Source organism: Chaetodon auriga, chromosome 10, assembly GCF_051107435.1.
Source record: "Chaetodon auriga isolate fChaAug3 chromosome 10, fChaAug3.hap1, whole genome shotgun sequence".
NCBI lineage: Eukaryota > Metazoa > Chordata > Actinopteri > Chaetodontiformes > Chaetodontidae > Chaetodon > Chaetodon auriga.
This window is the reverse complement of record NC_135083.1, coordinates 2,822,465-2,842,725: the sequence shown is the minus strand read 5'-3', so window position 1 is coordinate 2,842,725 and position 20,261 is coordinate 2,822,465. Positions and strand designations below refer to the sequence as shown.

General features: G+C 44.4%; 1 protein-coding gene across 1 annotated transcript in view; it reads right to left on the bottom strand.

Moving 5' to 3' along the window:
- The window catches only part of cables2b (Cdk5 and Abl enzyme substrate 2b), a 32,015-nt gene extending 12,523 nt beyond the window's left edge, over positions 1–19,492 (bottom strand). The window contains exons 1-2 of the mRNA XM_076741450.1: positions 18,857–19,492; positions 845–940 (exon numbers count right to left, since the gene is read on the bottom strand). Of these exons, the coding sequence (XP_076597565.1) occupies positions 845–940; positions 18,857–19,455 (695 nt within the window). The 5' untranslated portion in view covers positions 19,456–19,492. The remainder of the gene's footprint in view (positions 1–844; positions 941–18,856) is intronic.
- Positions 19,493–20,261: the final 769 nt, after the last annotated feature.

Sequence of the window (20,261 nt, the reverse complement as noted above, 5' to 3'; positions counted from 1 at the left end):
CTGCGAGGAAGGACAAACATAGAACACAATAGAGGAAGAACTGAAGAGAATGAGACTGTCCAGGATGCAAAAGACAAACCAGCAGCTCAGAGAAAAGGCTGCACGCCTCTGCAGGTCTGAGTCCGAGGAAGAGTAGAAAATCTGATCAGACACCCAAGAAAAGCATTAATCTAAGTGACTGTAAATAAAGCACGTACTATTTCAGGATAAATTTTACACATTTTAGTGGATTTTTCAGTTGGATGTCTTCAGCACATAAAGACTCCACAGGGGAGGTTAGCGTCAGTCCGTTTCAGTGGACAACAGTGGAATGACTTGCAGAAAATACAGCTCTCAGAACAGCTAAAATAAGACCTGATAGCAAATACCAATGATTCCAGCTCCCTGTACTTTCACACAACCCTCCGACTGTCGTCAGGAGCCTGAGCAGGAGTGGTTACCCCTGATGACACGGGGTGAATTTCAAAAAGGTGCCGTTACTTCCAACAGCGGCCGTTTCTTAACCTCATAGTTTCCAAACGTCCCCCTGTCCTGTCCTGGCCTTGCTGTGTTTACATGTTGTTCTGTAACTCTACACGCTGTGGACAGCAGGGATCAACACGCCGACCAACAGTCTACACCTGGACAAAGATCTGGCTCGAGCAGTGGAACAATGTGATATGTGCTACTTTCCACTTTTACTTTTAACTTTATTGTCCCAGAGGGGAAATATGTTTTGTGGTCAGGTGAAAACTAGAACACTCTTAAACACGAGACTCATAAAACTTGCTAAAAAATCTGTAAACAAATAATAAATTCATGTCTGTAAATGTGTTATATTACAGTGTGTGTGTTCGTGTCCCACCTGCTTCCTCTCGTGTCGTACTGTTTCATGTTTTTGATGAAGTGGATCTTCTTGGTGTGTCGAGGTCTGGGAGACCCACCAGAGAGATTACGAGTCCTACAGAGAGAGACAGACAGACAGAAACACAGATTAACGGATGGCATCGCTCTCTTTTCAGTCACTCATGAACAAGGACGCCAGAGGACACGTTTGTTCTCTGTTAGAGTAAAACACACGCACACACTCACACAAATAAAATGAAATAAAACATACTTAATTACTATGCAAATTACAAATACCCTGCTGATTTAAGATGCCAGAACTGCTGATCTGTGTGTGTGTGTGTGTGTGAGTGTGTGTGTGTTATACTGGTTTCATCACTGTCACCGGTGTCACAATCTGCCATCACATGGACTTTTCAACACCCTCATTTCCATGATAAATGTTTCAGCATATTAAAAATAATTTTAATATGGTTAGCCAGTTAAATTGGGAGCTAGCATTCTGCAGCTAATGTGGCGTGTGGCATGTTGGAGCAATGTTGGCGTATAATAAGAGACAGTTCAGAGAAACTGAGTGAACATTAAGCCTCATTTGAAGTCACTTAAATAACCAGAGTAGCAGGCTGGATGTGGGAAACGTTGGTCTTTGTGTCGTCTCTCATAGCCAGAGCTAACGTTATCTCCACAGTTCGAACTGCAACACAAGCTCAGCTGGTTGTGTTGGTACAGGAAAGCCTCCTCTGCTGCGTCGGTATGTGTGTCTGCTGCTACGACATGTACCTGCACTTGATGGACATGTCCTGAGGTACACTGTCTGCTGCACTCACAGAAGATCAGTGGTTCAGTCCCTGGCCCCTGTGGTCTCCATGTTGAAGTATCCATGGACAAGATACTGAAGTGTGTGTGTGTGTGTGTGTGTGTGTGTGTGTGTGTGTGTGAACGGTGGATATGGGCCTACACCTCATTTTCATTTGAAGCTAATAAGCACATTTTCTTTCTTAAGATATATTCCATTACACTGCTAATAGAGAGGTGATACAACGCTATTGCCATAAAAAACAAAAGAATACTGTGGTAAAAATTCTAGGTCATGCTGCCCACCCCTCGTGTGTGTGTGTGTGTGTGTGTGTGTGTGTGTGCGTGTGTGTGTGTGTGCACGTGTTTCCCTGCGGCTGTCTGCTGAAGGTCAGGTTATGAGCCAGGTTGTGTTGCTGTGTCAACCTTGTGGATTAAAACAGGCTTCGACATGAAACCAGGGCAAGGAGCTCAGCTCACTGACATCACAGCCGTTACGTAACATTACTGACATTACAGCACAGAGTCACCTACACATGTGCCGACACACTCTCACACACACACACACACACACACACACACACACACATACACATATACACACACACACAAAGTAAAACTGCATATTTTGCACAGAGAGCATTTAATCTACTCTCACATTTCTATATAGGGCTCATGCATAATCTCAGGGCACCGTGTCCACAAAGCCCTTCAGCACAAACTACGTGCAAACATGCACCGACATCACGGACGTTTCTCTCATGCCGTTTCCATGTACAACAAACCATTTCTGTGAGCCACTCACACAGATTTGCCTCTAATCAAAAACATTTTCTTTTTCCGTATTTTTAATGTTTTTTTCTTTCAAAAACAATGACGGTGTCACTCTTTCACCACCCTGCAGGAAGACCCACACCCCCTTTCATCTGAGAGCCAAAGCATGCAGCGCTTCAGTCACACATTCATATCTGTCCCAGCCAGGTCATACAGCGTCTTCCACAAAGCCAGTCAAAGCTTCACCTTCAGCCATATTTTAATAAACCGAAACAGAAGAAAAATAAACAGACTTTATTGAACTTTTTTTTTAGTAAAATTAGATTTTCAGAGATATAAAGTCCTCATGCTGCTGTTAGTTATTGACTGATTTATGTACTTTCCATTCTTGTAACTCTGCACTAGGGTGGGAAATCATTTCTATTTTCATGTCAACCAATCATGGTTACTGGTAGCCGACCTGAGTGCTGGGGGGGCAGCAGTAGGTAAAAGTCTGTGTGTCTGTGCTTGGTGCAACAATATCATGGTGCGATATAAGTTATGCATGATGTACATGTGTCATCACGCTTCAGAGGTCAGGGGTCACACAGTGTCCAATCAGAGACAGTTAGGGTTAAGTTGGCCTACTGCTAATGCTGTCGAGTGATGTTCAATAAAAGTCTTAAAATGTACTTGCAGAAGTCGTCAGTTGACTGGTAATTCCTCTGGAGCAGAGAGATGGAGGCTGTCAGATCCACGAAGAAGAGGCAGCAAACTGGTCTGAACTAAAGCATTAAAATTCACTCGTCACTGCAGCTGATTAATGGGGCTCAGCGGGCGCACACGTCGCTCCACCACAAACAGCTCTAAACGCACAGCAGGGTGCAGATCCTAGAGATTATTTTTAGGACATCTCAGCTCAGATAGTATGCTGGTTAAAAAAGCCTTCAGTGCAGGAAAAACAACCATCAATCATCCCTTCATCCATCGATACGAGTCCATCAGCAATGGGCATAAACCCGCGTTACACTGCACAAGCAGAAAGAAAACTGCCTACATTGAACAGTTTACTTATGATAGTCATATCTAATTTTATACATTTCATTTTATACATTATATGTTATAAAACCACACAATATCCAGTCTCATATCAAAGTATTGATACTAGAATCAACATATTACAAAGGACAATATGACATATAATGTTCAGACCATTTTACACACACACACACACACGCATGCACGCAGTACTTCAATACTTGGGAGGACCCTCATCGACCCACATTTCCTACCATCTTACCCTAACCTGAACCATCACCCAAACCCAAACCTAATTCTAACCTAACCCACAAATCGAAGTCTTCATACAGCCCTTTAAAATTGTGAAGACCTGCCAAAATGTCCTCACTTTGTAGTTAACAACTTGTTCTGGTCCTCAATATGTAGCAAGCACAAATACACACACACACACACACACACACACACACACACACACACACACACACACACACACACACACAGCCAAAGCAGACTGGAGCTGAAACCCCAGAGAACCAGAACATCAAGGCCTTCTGCAGAGACACAGGACTGTTACACAACTACACACACATAAATGAACACACACGCATACAATACACAGGACACAGGCATGCACACACACACACACACACACACACACACACACACACACACACACACACACACACAGAGCATCTGTCACTGTTTATTTATGCCTGACCTGCTGATTCGACAACACATGGAGTTTAAACCACTTTTATCACTGCTGCTCACTATCTGACACACACACACACACACACACACACACAATCACACACACACTTTTTACTGTCAGTACTCTTCATAAGGTAGTGAAGCGTATGATTGAGGGATGAGAGTTAGCTTGTGTGTGTGTATGTGTGTGTGTGTGTGATGCAGCAGTAACATCTGGGTAGTGTGAAGTCTCCTCCTTCGGTCACGTTGAGTTTCTGGCTTTAACAGGATGTTTTACCCTCCTGGTCCTTTAACATTCCACCCAAAAACACAATTCACACATTTCTCACTGAATCTGCTGTTTAAGTACGACAAGTATTTATAAAGGAAACTCCACCCAATTGTATTTATCTCTTTTAAACAGCTACGCATGACACACCTTCAGTTTAGTACCATTCAGCTGTTTGAATGAACGTAACAATCCAATGCATTCACATGACGACATGTTAGTGGCGCTTTCACGACTCCAGACATTTCTAATGCAGCAGCAGTAAAGGGTGGCTGAGAATCTGCTTTCCATTTCAGTCTTTTCTTCCTGCTTAGAGATTCCTGAGCAGCTGCCTGCTGCTTTTTTCAGGCGTACTGCACCAGACTCCTGCAGCACGTTGGAAAGGAGAGCTTTCACTCCACACTCGGGTCGATCTTTGACGAACCCGGCCGCTGTGGGAGGAGGCGTTCGCTCGGATACACGTGGACATGACGGTCAGTGTTGAGATTTATCTTTATGGATAGTTCTTACTGGAAGTGAAATTGGTATTGATCACATCAGCATGTGGACATGCAGTGAAGTCTGCCGGACTGTGATGACTTTGAGGTGTTTTGCAGCAGGAGCTAACATGCTAATGGAAACAGAGCGCAGCATCAGTTCAAACACTACATCCTTCAGATATACACCACAAACACCACGCAGACGGTGCCAGCAGTGCCTCAGTATTGAAATATAGATTTGAAGTGCAGATTTTAAAGCTTCCTCTCGATTAAATAAAGATTAATAGGAAGAATATCAGACTTCAACAGTCTCGGCTGTCACTTATTATTATTATTTAGCGTATCATTAAACCAAACAGTCCATTCCTAATGAATCTAACTTTAGTATCTACTGTAACCACAGTCACGTGATGGAATCATCTCAGCATTCCTTTTCCACGGGAACCATCATTCTGCAGCATTCCGGAATGCTGTGGAACGTTACTATAGTGTGGGAATGGAAAGAGCCCATTGGACGATGCCCCTGATGGACGACGGTGACGGTGCCTGAATGCTGCAGACTCACCTCGGCCTGTAAGGTGTGACACGCCGCCCTGCTCATCAGGTAACATGGCAGGATACTGAGCAGTGTTATTCAACGCCGCAGTAATGACTGACTCTGTGGCCAACTCATCTCATAATTGCCAACTATAAATAACAATTATGATTTAACAACTTGCTTGAATGGACCACAAACTAATCCTGCACACGATTATGATCATAAAGTCAGGAGTGTGGCTGACGTTTAACAGCACACCGCCACAATAAACATCCCTGTTAGCTATCTTTAAATCATTTTCTTTGCTTGGAGACGTCGGAGGAAAACGCTGTGGTCATAAACATCAACATCATCTGGGTGAGAGCGCGATAGCTGACTCCAGTTCTCTCCCAGTCTGTCTAAATCTGTCCCAGTATCTGAGCTGTGGATCTGCAGACTCATTATCACAACAGTCTGACCAGTGGCGCATTTCCATGAGAACCAGCCGGCTACATCTCTGTGGGATGTTGTGGAAAGTTTCCCTTCATGGGAACGGAAAAATCCAGTTAGCAGTTTCCCTCGCTGCTGAGGATGATGATGAGTGTTTAGATAAAGATACATGCTGGCTGCATGTTCACCAACATCCTGAGGGTTCGAGTGAGCTGCATGAACTTCACTGTCACGTTCTGCTGAGACGAGGGGGAGTCTGAACCAGTGACCGCTGAAGCACGAGTCCATCTATCACCCCCCAGATCATTTCCTAGATACCATTTTGAAAAAGGACGTTCAGCCAAAAACAAACTGTACACGTTATCTACATGTAGGCTGGGGAAGATTTTCTGAGTATGTGACATTATTCTGTAAATATTTTTAGCTCTGTGACATTAAACTAAAGGCCAAGCAGCCAAAGCAGAACAGAAAGCTTTCCTCCACCGCAGCCACGTTCAGCTCGATGCTCTTTACCACAGAAACTTCATGTTGAAGCAGATAAGAACTTCAGACTGCTGCTGTGCAAGAACAAATAAAAGAATGAATGCATGAATACATGAATACATAAATAATGAATGAAAGCCGCTGCTGCAGTGAGACGGGAGCCGGAGGGCCTTCAGTGGCCTGCTGAGGAGTCTGTGGTGCCTGATCATGGAGGACGCCTCTCAGCGTCTCCACCCACACCTGAAGCTTTCTCTGAACACCACAACATCCTGCCATGAAGTCCAAAAAGCTAAAACAGAACTCCATTTCACAACGACTGAACATATTTATGTCAGCATGCTGTTCTTATCTTTCAAATCAAGGTACTTGTATTTTACTAAAGTAATCCCATTTTTTGCTACTTTATACTTCTTCAATGTATTTTGGAGGCAAATATTTTACATTTTTCCCTCCTATATAATTATCAGATGTACCTTTACTTTTGGTACTTTGAGTACTTTGTGATGCTGGTAATTTTATTAAAGTAGCATTTTGAAGGCTTAGTTAAGTAAGTAATCTGAGTACTTCCTTTGCCCCTGATTATCAGTCTTTGTTTACAGATTATAGAGCACCGACTGTATGTGTCAGAACAGCAGTTTGATGTGAAATTCAGCCTGAAATGACCTTCAAACACCACAGCTCCATTAAATCACACAGGAAGCAGAGATTCTGCAGGTCAGGGCAGAGAAGCAGTTAATGGGCTGTTTTTGGGGACTGCAGTGATGGATCTGTCTGGGCCGCACAGTCATTTTGTCCAGTTTGAGTCATGAACAACACCAAAGTCACACTATTAATAGCTGCTGTCATTTTAGCTTAAAATAAACCAGTGCAAACACGCTGTCACAACACTGTACGCTTAAAATAGTATAAAGACAATTTCTGTTGGATGCTTGTTAGTCTGTACTTCTCTGGCCTGATCTCAGCTTTCATTCATGTCTCTTTCTTCATTAGAACTTTTTTCTCTGTTCACTTGCTGAATTTTCCGTCTCTGGTTATATTTTCTTTCTTCACATGAATCCTCATTTCGCTCTGTCATATTCTCAGCCTCTTTATTCCATCTGTCTCGACTGTAACTCTGACATTCTGTTATTTATTTCCACAGACAAAAGTGACTGATCACACACATCAAACACGCATAAACTGTTAGTATATGTGATACTATCTAATGTGCCAATATTTCTAGATCCTTCTAAATATTTAGCTGTTAGCTGTTAGCTTCCACTTCAGGTTTTTCTGTTTTTACCATACAAAATGTGCCTTAAATAAGGGATAATAATGAGTGTGAGTTCAGTTCTACAGAATTTTCCATTTTTGTGCTTCCTCCTCATTGTTTGACACATAAAAAACTATTTGTCTTCTTCTGCCTCAGGAGGGCTGAATCAAGGGCAACTGGCCTTGGCTGCAGAAACTTGAAAAAGATTTGCATCTCATCCAAAGGGCCCCTTTGGTTTGGATGACGGTGGTGAGTCCCAGGTATTTAACCTCTGTGGGGTCATTATCGTGGTCACTGATACTGTTTTGGTCGTCAGAGCTCCTGACTGTGTCACAGCAGTCGTTAAAGCCTTTGGAGTCGCATGAGGCCAAGTGTGAAAGAAAGTCGCTGGAGTTGTCAAATGAGGCCAAGTGTGAATGTTAAGTCTCCTGGGAAGGGACGTAAGGACAGCACTGTAGGTGATGTCATCGACGTCCTCCTGTGCTGATTCGATTCCAGAAATCATCCCTCGATGATCGTAAGTCTTAAACAGCTACGCTCCCGTTTCTTCCAAACTTTCACCTCGCACACTTTTTAAAAGGAGATTATTAAACTGAATTTCTTTGCTGACGTCAGACTGAATGCAGTGATAAACAGTAACAAAAGAATTGCCATCATAGTCTTTAAATCAATTCAAGATGCAGATGAAGACAGATTCCTACTGGCTGACTGCGTTGGTCTCTACACCCTGCCTGTGGGGCTGCACTGAACACCGAACTGAACACGTCTCCGCCGTCTCTGTCCTGCTGTGTCCTGATTCGCCCCCGGGGATCAATGATATTTGCTGTTGTTGTATCTTGATGGACGAGCTGACAGCTGCCTCCTCCTCACATACAGCTTGCACTGATCAGAGGCAGAGCGGTTTAGCTCAAAATAGCCTGCACACACACACACACACACACACACACACACACCACTGGCTTACATCAACACACACTGACTTAATCGGCGTCTGCAGATCTCTGGGGACAGAGTCAGTATTGATTCTTACGGTCGTCCATGCTTTTTGTTTTAGACTTCTCTCTCTGTGCTCGTATTCAGACACCACTGAACTCAGTCTGTTGCGTCAGTTGCAAACTTTCAGTGTTTGACTGTTTTATGCGGATCCAAAAACACTGTTTCCGTCCGCTCAAATCCTCCTGACTGAAGAGTGAAGTATGAAGTAATTTTACAGACAGATGAGCCGTCATTTGATGTGCAGTTTGAGGGAGGTCATGACGCTTGATCAATTACCTGAATGATCAACAATCAGTCTGTCAGACGACCTGTTGGATTTTTTGGTATGTCAAAAATTTTAGTCGTTAGAAACTGCAGTGCACTTGTTTTAACTTTAGTCTTGAGACTTTTGCGACATAAAGCTGAACTTCACTGCAGAACAGAGACCATACTGATGGTTTCCAGCCATCTGCTGCTCCATGTTTTTCTCTTTCTTCTTAATTTCCATTCACAGTAGAAATTGACAGTCAAATCTGAAAGTCTAATCTATCAGTCCCACAATTTACACAGTTTGAGCATCATTCTTGTTCTCGGTTTCTGAAAACAGGAACAAAGCACTGAGATAAGACCGCTGCTGGAAACCAAAGAGAAGTTAAGTCTCTTGAAACTGTAAATTTCTCTGCCTCTGCACCTCTTTCTGTGTGAGATCACAGAGGCTTGCAAATCTCTCGCTCACACACACACACACACACACACACACACACACACACACACACACACACACACACAGCTTTACTTAAATACCCCCATACTAAATCTCTGGCACACACGTACACACTTTGTCATTGACCAATCACCAACCATAGATTAAATGTTCTGTTGTCCAAATCCTCATCCACACACACACACACACACACACCAGACACACGCACACACACACACACACACACCAGACACACACAGCAGGCCGCAGTGTATAAGGACAGTCTGTCCACACCTCTGACATTGACGGACGGCTGCTGGACGTTCCACAGATTACACTACATGAACCTCTGACTAAGCAAGACACACACACACACACACACACACACACACACACACACACACACACACACACACACACACACACAGCAGGCCTGTTGTGTGTCTTACATCACCAGATTAACAGACTCCTCCTGCTTCTCCTCCTGTCTGATTTACTCAAAGAAATCCTTCACTTCTCAAGCCTCCTTCTCTCCGTCCTCTTCATAAAAATTCTTTCTTCATGAAAACCCGAAACAACCAAAGAGTCATTTACACTGGAGGATCCAGTTCAAAAGCAGACAAGAAGGGGGCAGCCAAGTGCCCTGTGCTTTCCACGATGCAGAAAACATGGACAGAAATGCAGAATTTGATCATTAAAATAAAATCAACTTTAATGAAATATTGTGCAAAGTGCCAAAATGTAGATGCAATTTCTATCAGCTCTTAAACTGAATGACGAGAAAAAAGCTATGTTGCTTTGTTTCGGTGTCACACACACACTCCTGTCGAAGCTCAACCACATCGGCTGTATGCAGAGGTGAAAAAGCTACGTCTGTTTCTGGTCACACATGGTAAACATGGAGGAACATGAGAGTCGCCTCCGTCAGACCCACTTATGAATGAAGAAATAACACACAATGGGAAAAGTTAAAACAGATTTCACGGGGTGTCAGCAGCTCTAACTGTGAGCAGAAAATGTGTGGCTTTGATTGCTGAGTTCACTGTGTGTTACTGCACACACCCAGAGTATCTTTGATAGATTAACGCGTATAATCCAGCTCTGCCGACGTGGTTGCCCTCACTCTCATTATAATCCTAAAATGATGTAACCTGGTTAAGGTGTTTATATGACAGACCATCTGAATTAATCTGGTTCTAATGGAATTATCAGAGTTTATGTAAACACAATGTATGAATAGATAATGATAATGATAATGAGAAGCGGACTGTCCCTTTATCAGCCATTGGGCATGTTGACAGACTCCTGTGATCGTGGACGGGACTGATAAGACTGTGTGGGTGTGGGAGGAGTGCGGTGATGAGCATCTGTCCTCAGACCAGGCCACTCGCCCCTTACCCAAAACTTGTGTTAACCCCTTAAACAGTCCTTTGAAGGCCTCTCTGAAAGTCAGGATTGCAAATGGTCCCGCTGTCTAAAATTCAAGTTGGTTCTCACAAAGATAGCTGTACAAGTACGCACACACACACACACACACGAGAAGTCACAGGAAGACTGCGGTGACACATTTAAACCACATTAGCATCAAAAAGGCTTCTTGACATCCTTCCAGTGAGTCGAATGAGTAAACTATCGAGCTCGTCCTGCAGCGTGAACAGATTACGGCTTTAAACACAGTATGACTGTCAGCCTTCACACACAGGGTCACTGATGCTGTCTGGCCTTCATCACGAGCAAACATTTCGTTTCAGGGAACAAAAAGCTCAGTAACATCACATATGATCGTTTGAGCATGTGGAGTCTGCCAGCACACACCTGCACTGTTTGACGGCTGATAACACAACGAGCCCACACGGAGCACACAGCCATGTCTGTCTGAACCACTGTCAGCGCTCACAGCCCCCCCGAGTGACGCAACAGACGCCTTCAGTCTTTCTCAGTGTGAGTTTACAAAATAACCTGGAAAGGTTTGTGCAGATACGTCACGCTGAAGGTGAAGAGCGTCTTCTGATTCTCCACATTAGTGAGGACATGCTCTGAAGGAAAGTCACTGACTGAAACCGTGTGTGTGTGCTCAGGGTGTGGAGGGAGTGAGGTTCAGCTGTGCTTTCACTGGAGAGGCATGCATGTTTAGACACACACACACACACACACACACACACACACACACACACACACACACACACACACAAGACATACAGATGATGTCAGGCAGATTACATCTCCTGTTTGGGCTCAGTGTGTGTGTGTGTGTGTGTGTGTGTGTGTGTGTGTGTGTGTGTGTGTGTGTGTTAGTCCAGAGGGTGTGTCTAATCAGTGCTCCTGCTGAATCTGATAAGTTTTCTGCTTCAGGCAACGAATTCAGCGTGAAGTTTCGGGAACAAAGCAGCTCAGTGCTCCAGCTAACATTCAGTCAGGTTTGGTGTGTGTGTATGTGTGTGTGTGTGTGTGTGTGTGTGTATCTGCTTATACATGAGCATGAGGTGTAGCTTCCTGGGCCTAATCAGACAGGTAGGACAGGTGCTGTCACAGCGGGAACGCTCACAGTCGTAACTTGATTGTGTCATGACGGTCGGAATGTGGAATGAAAATGCTAAAACTTTGCTAATAAATATTAATGCAGTATTTCAGCAGCTTTAGTCACCTGAATGATCAGCACCAGCCTTCAGGATATCGTGTATCCGTCTGTGACGCTGATGAAGAAGAGTGAAGAAGAGTGAAGGTGATGAGAAGGAAAAAAAAAGTCCAAAGACAGACAGAAGAAGACAGAGACAGACAGACAGACAGACAGACAGACGGATGGACAGTGTGAGTTTGAACAACCAAACTAAACCTAAAAGTCTTGTTTGTTTACTGTGTTTACTGTTTACTTTTGGGCAGGGACGCCATGAGAAAACACACACACATAAAGAACAAAGAGAGCCGAAGACTTTCCAGAGAAACCAGCTACTGTACACGTGTTTTTTCCATCACATCCTGTCGGGAAATGACAGGGTTTGAACCGTGGACACGGCAGTTCATGGTCGGCATCTTGGCCCTGAAGCTGCCGGGGCCCCCCCCAAATATAACCTTATTATCTGGTGGTTAAAGGGCCCCTCTTAAACTTGGTAGCTGACTAATGTTTGTAAGAGTTGTGCCTCCCTGTGGGCTCGAGTGCATAAGCTACACATTTTGAAGCTCAGGGTTTTTAGCATCAGTTGAGTTAAAACGCCGCCAGTTTCAGGCTGGGTGGACGTTTGGGGTTGTTGTCCGTCCATCTTTGGTTTTATATGGATTACATCAGTACTTAACTCCTGATGGGAAGCTCTCATGCTCTTGTAGTAACGTAACGAGTTGCCATTAAGTTGAAAAAGGTCATCTCCACTTCACCTCTGCTCCGTGTATGTGTACGCTTACACAGGCCGGGCAGTCAGCTGATCATCATCACAGCACCAGTAAATCTGTGCTCATGTGAGCAGAGCCTCATGCTGAGAAGGGTCGAGCGATAGTTAATATTTTCCAGCCTGCCATCATCAACTCAACAACCAGTGACGATATATTCACGCAATATTTTCCTCCGACTGTGACTCTGTCCGGCAATAAAACACTTTTGAGAATCTTCGATGAGCCTTGATGCAGAAAACCTGAAAAACATCCAGCAGATGTTGTAAATTAACTAAATGAGCTCAGGGAGTTTTCTGGGCCTGATGTCGTCAGGAAAAACACCGAGTCCTGATTTAAACCAGGGAAAACCCTCATTAGGCGCCCTACGTCACGGACTCCATGAGGTCATTGAGGAAACTCCTGACCCGTCCAGGAGGAGGTTCAGCCAAACTGACCTGAGTGTCCTCACCTGGCTGACAGGTAGGTTTCCCCTGGCACTGCAACTGACCTGATGCGTCAGTCACAGATTAGCCTGAGACTGACACAAACAACCGTCAGTCTGTTTTTTCATGAAGACACGAAAAATCATAATAGAGCTGCACAATGCACCTCCTCTGCCGTGTCAAATAGGCCCGTCCTCATTTCAGTGAAGGGTTACGTTTTATTTCATGACAGCACATTACCTGTTGATGCTACGACATGAGGTGGTCCACCTCTGCTATCTAACACTGTGCAAAACACTACAGTAAGTACGTTAACACTAGTCAAGTCAAGCTTTGCACGGCCACTAAATACCTTCTGTAATTAATGCTATAATCAATGCTACCAATGCACATGCTCTAATCTTAAACACTCCAATTATCTCTTGATTATTTATTCATTTCCTCATTTTGACTGTCCAGCAGTTGCTTCATATTCAATGTACGATGATATACATAATAATGTATAGATATTTGGCATTTTTGCACAATCCAAATAGTCTATTCATAGATTTACCTTCTGTCATTTGACAGAAACGGTACCAGTGGAAGGTTTATCTGTGACAGCGGAGATCCTGTTAACTAACTGAGAATAGCAGCGTGCAGCGGAAACAACCTGAGCCAAGTCATCATGGGGAATCCTCGGTGTCACGGTTGGTTTGGTCACACAGACTGCGTTCACACTGCGGCTGAATAAAGCTCAATACAGCCGACACTGCTCAGAGGAGCCATTACTTCTGCAACGCTGACACACAGGTTGATTACTGAGGACTTGACCTCACATCTTAATTAGAGTGTGAATGCAGTCGGGCTGAGCACAAACCTGAATCTGCAAGTGAAAAATGAAGACACAGACAGGAGGCTGAGTATGATGAACTACTTTCCAATACAGAACAAATTACTATGAAAACTATGATAGTCTGAGAGTTTGGACGTCACCAACAAAACACCGCAGTGAATCACTGAATGCATTTGTCATTTTCAGTGGAACAAATCAAACACAAACACACTGAAGCAGGAGAAACATGGCACTGCACGGCCAGCAGCACGAGAAAATGTGACAATCCACAGACTGGTATGATGAAATAAAACAAAAATGAAATGATGGTGGAGTTGTTGGTTAAAGGTCCAGCATACAGGATTTAGGGGGATCTATGGGCAGAAATCACTGTGTTTTCAGTACCTTAGAATGAGCTCTTTCCGTCTGCAGAGGGAGAGTCCGCCATGTTTCTACAGAAGCCCAGAACAGACAAACCAAACACTGGCTTCATGTTTTTGGCAGCCACCATAGGGCAGGGCCAGGTGAGGTGTATTCAGTTGTTTACAGTCTGCAACCTCACTCCTAGATGTCACTAAACCCTAAACACTGGACCTGTGAACTGCAAGTGTGCTGATTTCACATGTCAAAGTCTGTTTACAGGTTTTTGAGGAGTACCTCTGCACACGTGAAAAAAGTCATAAAGCTCTCTGTGGCTCCAGAAGGAGCTGCCTCAAGTGATGTCACTTGAGTCAGTGGAGTTAGAAAGAAGTGAACTTGCCAGGCCTCTGTAGACCACTCCTCATCTCTGCTTGAGGCTGGCAGCTCACAGCTACATTAGCCACTGCTAGCATAACATACCCAAACCTCCAACCATACTGAACAGTCTGACCTGCTCACAAACTATAATCAAACTAATTTAAGCACCTGTTCAAAAACAGGGGGTAACGAAGGTCTCTAGAAAAAAAAAGAGCAGCCGTGACATCACTGGTTCACTTCACCTTGAGTTTCAGTCAATGTCAGATTACACCGCGGCGTTTCCGTTATCAGCTGCATTTATTCAGTCACAACAGGGCGCTAACTCAGCCTTTAGAGCCGCAGCACGGTCTTCTGTTATCTTACATAAAAAAAGCTTCCAAATCGTTCCATGTGAAGCGAAGAGATTTTCAGCGAACAGGTCAGTACCTGGTATCAGCAGCGACCCTGAACCGACGTATCTGAATGTGTGTCGTGGGAGAAAAGGTTTGAGTCACACATCCCCAACAGTCTTAGTCTCCATACAACACACACACACACACAGTAACACACACATGATATAACTGGCAGCAAACCAAACTCACACTGACAGGTTGCTCCAAACACCCACTGTAAAAAAAGCTCAATCATCTCTTTTCTAATGCCGCCTCACCATCACAGATTGTGGGTAGGCTAACACACACTCACAACACACACTCACAACACACACCCTCAAAACCTCTCAGCGACCCTGCTCTGTCTCTGCACTGTGTCTCTGCCATAGGACGTTTGTGTTTGTACAGACCAGTCGCTCAGAGAGAGGACATTCACATCCCACCTTTCTCTCTGAGCTTTTCTAAGAACTGTGAGTCAGGTTTAGGCCAAATCCAGAGTAAGGATTAAGTTTAGGCATGGAATGTGTATGACTGTTCAGGTTTGGGAAATGCATTACGTCACTGCGCTGTCACTCTGAGTGCAGTATAAACATGTGTGAGTGCTCGAGGCTGTTGTACTCATGAATGTTTAACGTTGAGTTTAGTAGATACATCTCATTGCCCCAAATTCTCCAATCAGACACGTTACAACAGCAGAAACATCCTGTCGGCCTCCTGAACTGTGAATTCTCTCGTTTCTTTCTCCAGCACTTCCCTCACGCATGAAACCATTACATAACACCATCAAGCTCCTTGTAAAGTAAGAAACCTGGGAAATGATGCTAACTTCGCTGCTCTGCTCCCACTTTAAAACGCACCGACATGTCACACTAAAACACGCAGATTCGCTCGGCTGAGGTGACGACGCTGACGCTCGTGCAGAAGTTCAATCCCTTCAGCAGCCAAAGCGTGGACATTCCCAGCCAAGCGTCCTCACTCACTGTACACGACAGCGTCTGTTAGACAGCTAAACTGCTGATATGTGTCAGTGTGTGTGTGTGTGTGTGTGTGTGTGTGTGTGTGTTCATGAGCAGGCTAATGAAGCAGTTGGCTGGTTGGTTAGTTGGCTGGCAGGATTCACACACTGAGCCTCGTTACAGACAGAGAGGCTAAACAGAGCCTGACTGATGATCGTATCTGACGACGGCCAACTTCATCACACCAGGAGGCATGGTGGGTGAGGAGGAGGCTGCTTCGGTCCGAGCCAGCGCAGGAAACTCAATATTAATGTGTTCAGCAGCTACAGGAGCAGATTTAGACAAAACGTCTCAAATCAGTTTCACTCAAGTAATTCAACATCAATGAAAGACCAGTGTGTGGGATTTAGAGGGATCTATGGGCAAAATATGGAATATAATACTCAGAAGTATGTTTTCATGAGTGTATAATCATCCAGCACGCTGCACCGCCATGTTTCTACAGTAGCCCAGAATGGACAAACCAAACTCTGGCTCTAGAGAGGACCTTTCACCTGAGGAAGTATATCAGAAATTAAGGCTGCAACTAAAGATAGTTCGATACCGATCAATCTGGCGATATTTTTTAGGCAAACTGATCAATCATTCTGTCTGTAAAATGTCAGAAAATAGTGAAAAACATCCTTTATAACTTCCCACTGCCCAGGTTTATGTGTTAGAATGGTATGTTTTGTCCAGCCAACAGTCCAAAGGTGAAACATATTCAGTTTTCTGTTATTTATAACAAAGGAAAGCAGCAAATCATCACATTAGAGAAGCTAGAAACAGCAAATGGCTGCACATCCTAAAATGTGATGAATTGCTGCTTTTCTCACTTTTACATCCCTGTAAATTGAATATCATGCATATATTTGGGTTTCGGACAAAACAAAAGTTCGTCATCGCAAAGTCGACTCGTCACAAACTAATACCTGGTGTGTAAATTACAATCCTCAGTACAAACACTGACAACAACAACCACGTTGGCATGAAGCATAATGAAATTCTCTACGTGCAGCATCACAGCACACAAACAACACCAAGGCTCGCTCAGCGGGGGCTGTGGATGACGGCTGGTGGCTGGTGCAGCAGTCTGACTGATGAGCTCTTATCCGCTGGTAATTTCCCAGCCTGTTGTTAGGTGTAAATAGGTTAAGCTGTGTTTATCGCTGCAGGGCTGACATTCTCTGGGTCTGATATGCTGCCAACACGGTGACGAGGCTGATCCATCCATCAGCACTCACTCAAGCACAGCATGAGTGAGCTGCACACACACACACTCTGTCCCTCACTTCCTTATAAGAGCACATTCAGACAGTCAAGTAAGAAAATTCATGTCTTACTCTTTTTCTGCTGCGTCTGTCTGTCCTCAACACGTCTGTCTGTATTTCTGAATTTGTCCCTCTCTCAGCACAGACAATCCAAACTAATCCTACGTAACAGGAATAAAAACCCAGATGAAAATGCTTCTGGGTTACTGTGCCACAGAAAACAGCTTGACTTCGTGTTGTCTGCTCGTGGTTTTAACCGTCCCACCCCGATTCGCTTCCCCTCTACAAAGCCACCAGCTACAACTCTTAAAAATATGTTTCCAATTAGACTGCAAACACAACCTGAGAATAAACCCGTGGTTGGACTTCTGTAGATATTTGTAATTTCATAAGATTTACCCTTTCATAAGAGGGGATTCAAACCCTCGACCTGCAGATACTGTTCAGTCCAAAAATAATTGATATAAATATTAACACTAATGCTGTATTTATTGTATATACAATAACTTTAGAGAGGGATGTGCAGGTATTGAAAAAGTATTGGTACTGATACCAAATGTTTTGAAGACTATAAACACAGTATCTGACAAAACCTTTCATTGAAACATATGTTTAAGTTCTTAAATGCATTAGAATGAATAACAGCTTCAGCAAAATATTTGAAGATTTGCCAGATATGAGGATGTTCTACATCACTGTAAACTGGTTATCCTCGAGTTTTGGACTGCGTATCAGACATAAACAATGTGAAGACGTCGTCTTGGGAAAGAAGATTTTCTCCTTTTCTGCCATTTTATAGACTAAAATAAGATTAATCAGAAAATGGCTATGTTAATTAAACATGAAAATAACTGTTGGTTGGACTTTGTTACCTAAGTACACAATGAAATCAAGATTAAATGAGACATCTCTTCAGCATAAGCAAACAAGACCAGACGAATCTGACCGAGCCCTCAGTCCCAACAGATTTCCAAACCCGTGGACACAATCTAGTCTTTTATACACTGGTTCCATGTTCAATCCCTCTCTGCTAAAGCGAGGACAGCAGGCAGCACAGTCACCTTCAACAAAAGGCTGACTTGAACATCTGAAATTGTCTTGTAGCTGCTAAGAAATGGAGGTGCTCCTGCACTTTATGTAACCCACACCACCGCCTCCCAATGTCAAGTGGCATTAGTCATGTAATTTTAAGATGCTGTTCTGAGGAGCAGTCACCTGAGCCTGTGTGGGCTGTAAGACGTGACTCAGTTCATTTACATGCCTGCAGCAAACGGTCTGAGTTCAGTCTCACCTCCAGGCAGGGAGGAAGCAGAAACAGAGAAACGTTGCATCACGACCAGTGACACACCAGCGACAAAATGACCCTGAATTTCACTGTGACCACACCACAAACCCGAAAGGGAACCAAGGGCTTAATAAAGCTTCAAATCCGGTGTCAGGCCGTCCCTCAGCTTGTGTACAGTGTGAATACTCTGATCTAGACCACACAGTCCAGCTACAGCATACCTGTGGACAAGTGACGACATTCTCCTCCCACAAACTTTCAGGTAACACTGAGCTAACCGTGAAGCTTGAAGGGGCCACGGATTCAGCCGACAGAAGAACAAAAACACAGCCGTGTGTCTCTCACCTTTGTCGGGGCTCCGAGGACACCGAGTTGCAGCTCTGAACTGACAGCAGTGTGGAAGACTTCCGCGGTCCCAGCGGCGACGGTAGCAGGCTGGTGTTGGACGGGGACGGCGAGAGCAGGTTACTGTTCCCCGGCGAGGGGAACGAGCCTCTGCGACACTCCAGCAGCACCTCCGCGCTCCCCACGTCGTTGAACCCGGTGTCCGACGGCAGGACGAGGATGGGCGGTACGGTGAGGAGTCCCGTCCTCGGTGGCAGGGGGGGATTGACGTTCCCGCAGCTCGCGGACCCTGTTAAGCTGGAGAATGTCCCGTAGCTGCTGTTACCCAGCCCTGGGCACAACCCGGCCGCTGCCGCCGCCGCCGCAGAGCCGGAGTCGGCTCCCTCCAAGTCGGTATCTTTGTGTTCATTCTCGGCTGAATTACTCTGGACTGGCCGTCCGTCCAGAGAGATGTTACTGAGAAACAAAAGCGCAGCTTGTCTCCGGCGAGAGTTCTCCCGGTTCCTCCGACTGTGTTCCCTGTTACTATGCGGTTTTTTGCCGCTAACGGCGGCCGATATCGCAACGCTGTGCTGGCCGCAGGCAGCAGCCGCCGCCATGGTCTCTGTCCCACTGAGGAAGTCAACTGGAGGATCAGCTCGAGACCTGCAACTGTCAAATCTCTTTTACCCGGCGCGAGACAGCTTTACGCCTTCCTCAGCTCTCATTGGCCCAGACGGCAATACGTAATGACGTATGGCTTTGCAACCGTCGGGGAGGCGTTGGCCACGCTGCAAACCACACGGTTACACAAATGTAAATATACTGGCTGTACATGGCAGAATAGGCTACCACAAATACTTGCATTAATAATTATAAAGCATTGTTTCAAATCGCACATGAATCCTTAAATTTAAATGACTTAAAGGCCTGTTAACCACTTTATTCTGAGCTCAACTTCTTCCTAAAAAACTTCTTCTTCTTGTTTTTTTAAATAATTGCTGTAGTAAGTAGTATACAAGTAGCATGTGTAGTAGTAGTAGTATAGAGTAGAAGTTTTTAGTCTTTTTCACATAGGAAAGTCAGGATGCGGATGCTTGTTTTTTTTCTTCAGTAATTTCTAGAAGTCTAACTGAGCTCATCTGCTTATTTGACGTGTGTTACAAATTGTATTCATCTGTGTCTGTTTGGAAAATCCCTTTCTGGTGAAATGGTTTTAATTATGGTTTTTATGTGTTGTTATGGTGGCTAGTTGGGAACTCGTGTCTGTATTCATTTTGCCTGTGCATTGTGTTGATTCACTGTAACTCTCTGTTGTTGGTGTCTATCCACAGAAGGATGATAAAAAAAATAGCTTTTAATCATATTGTCATATAGTGAAATTAATGTCTTTAATTTAAAGATCCCTAGTCCATTATTATGCAAC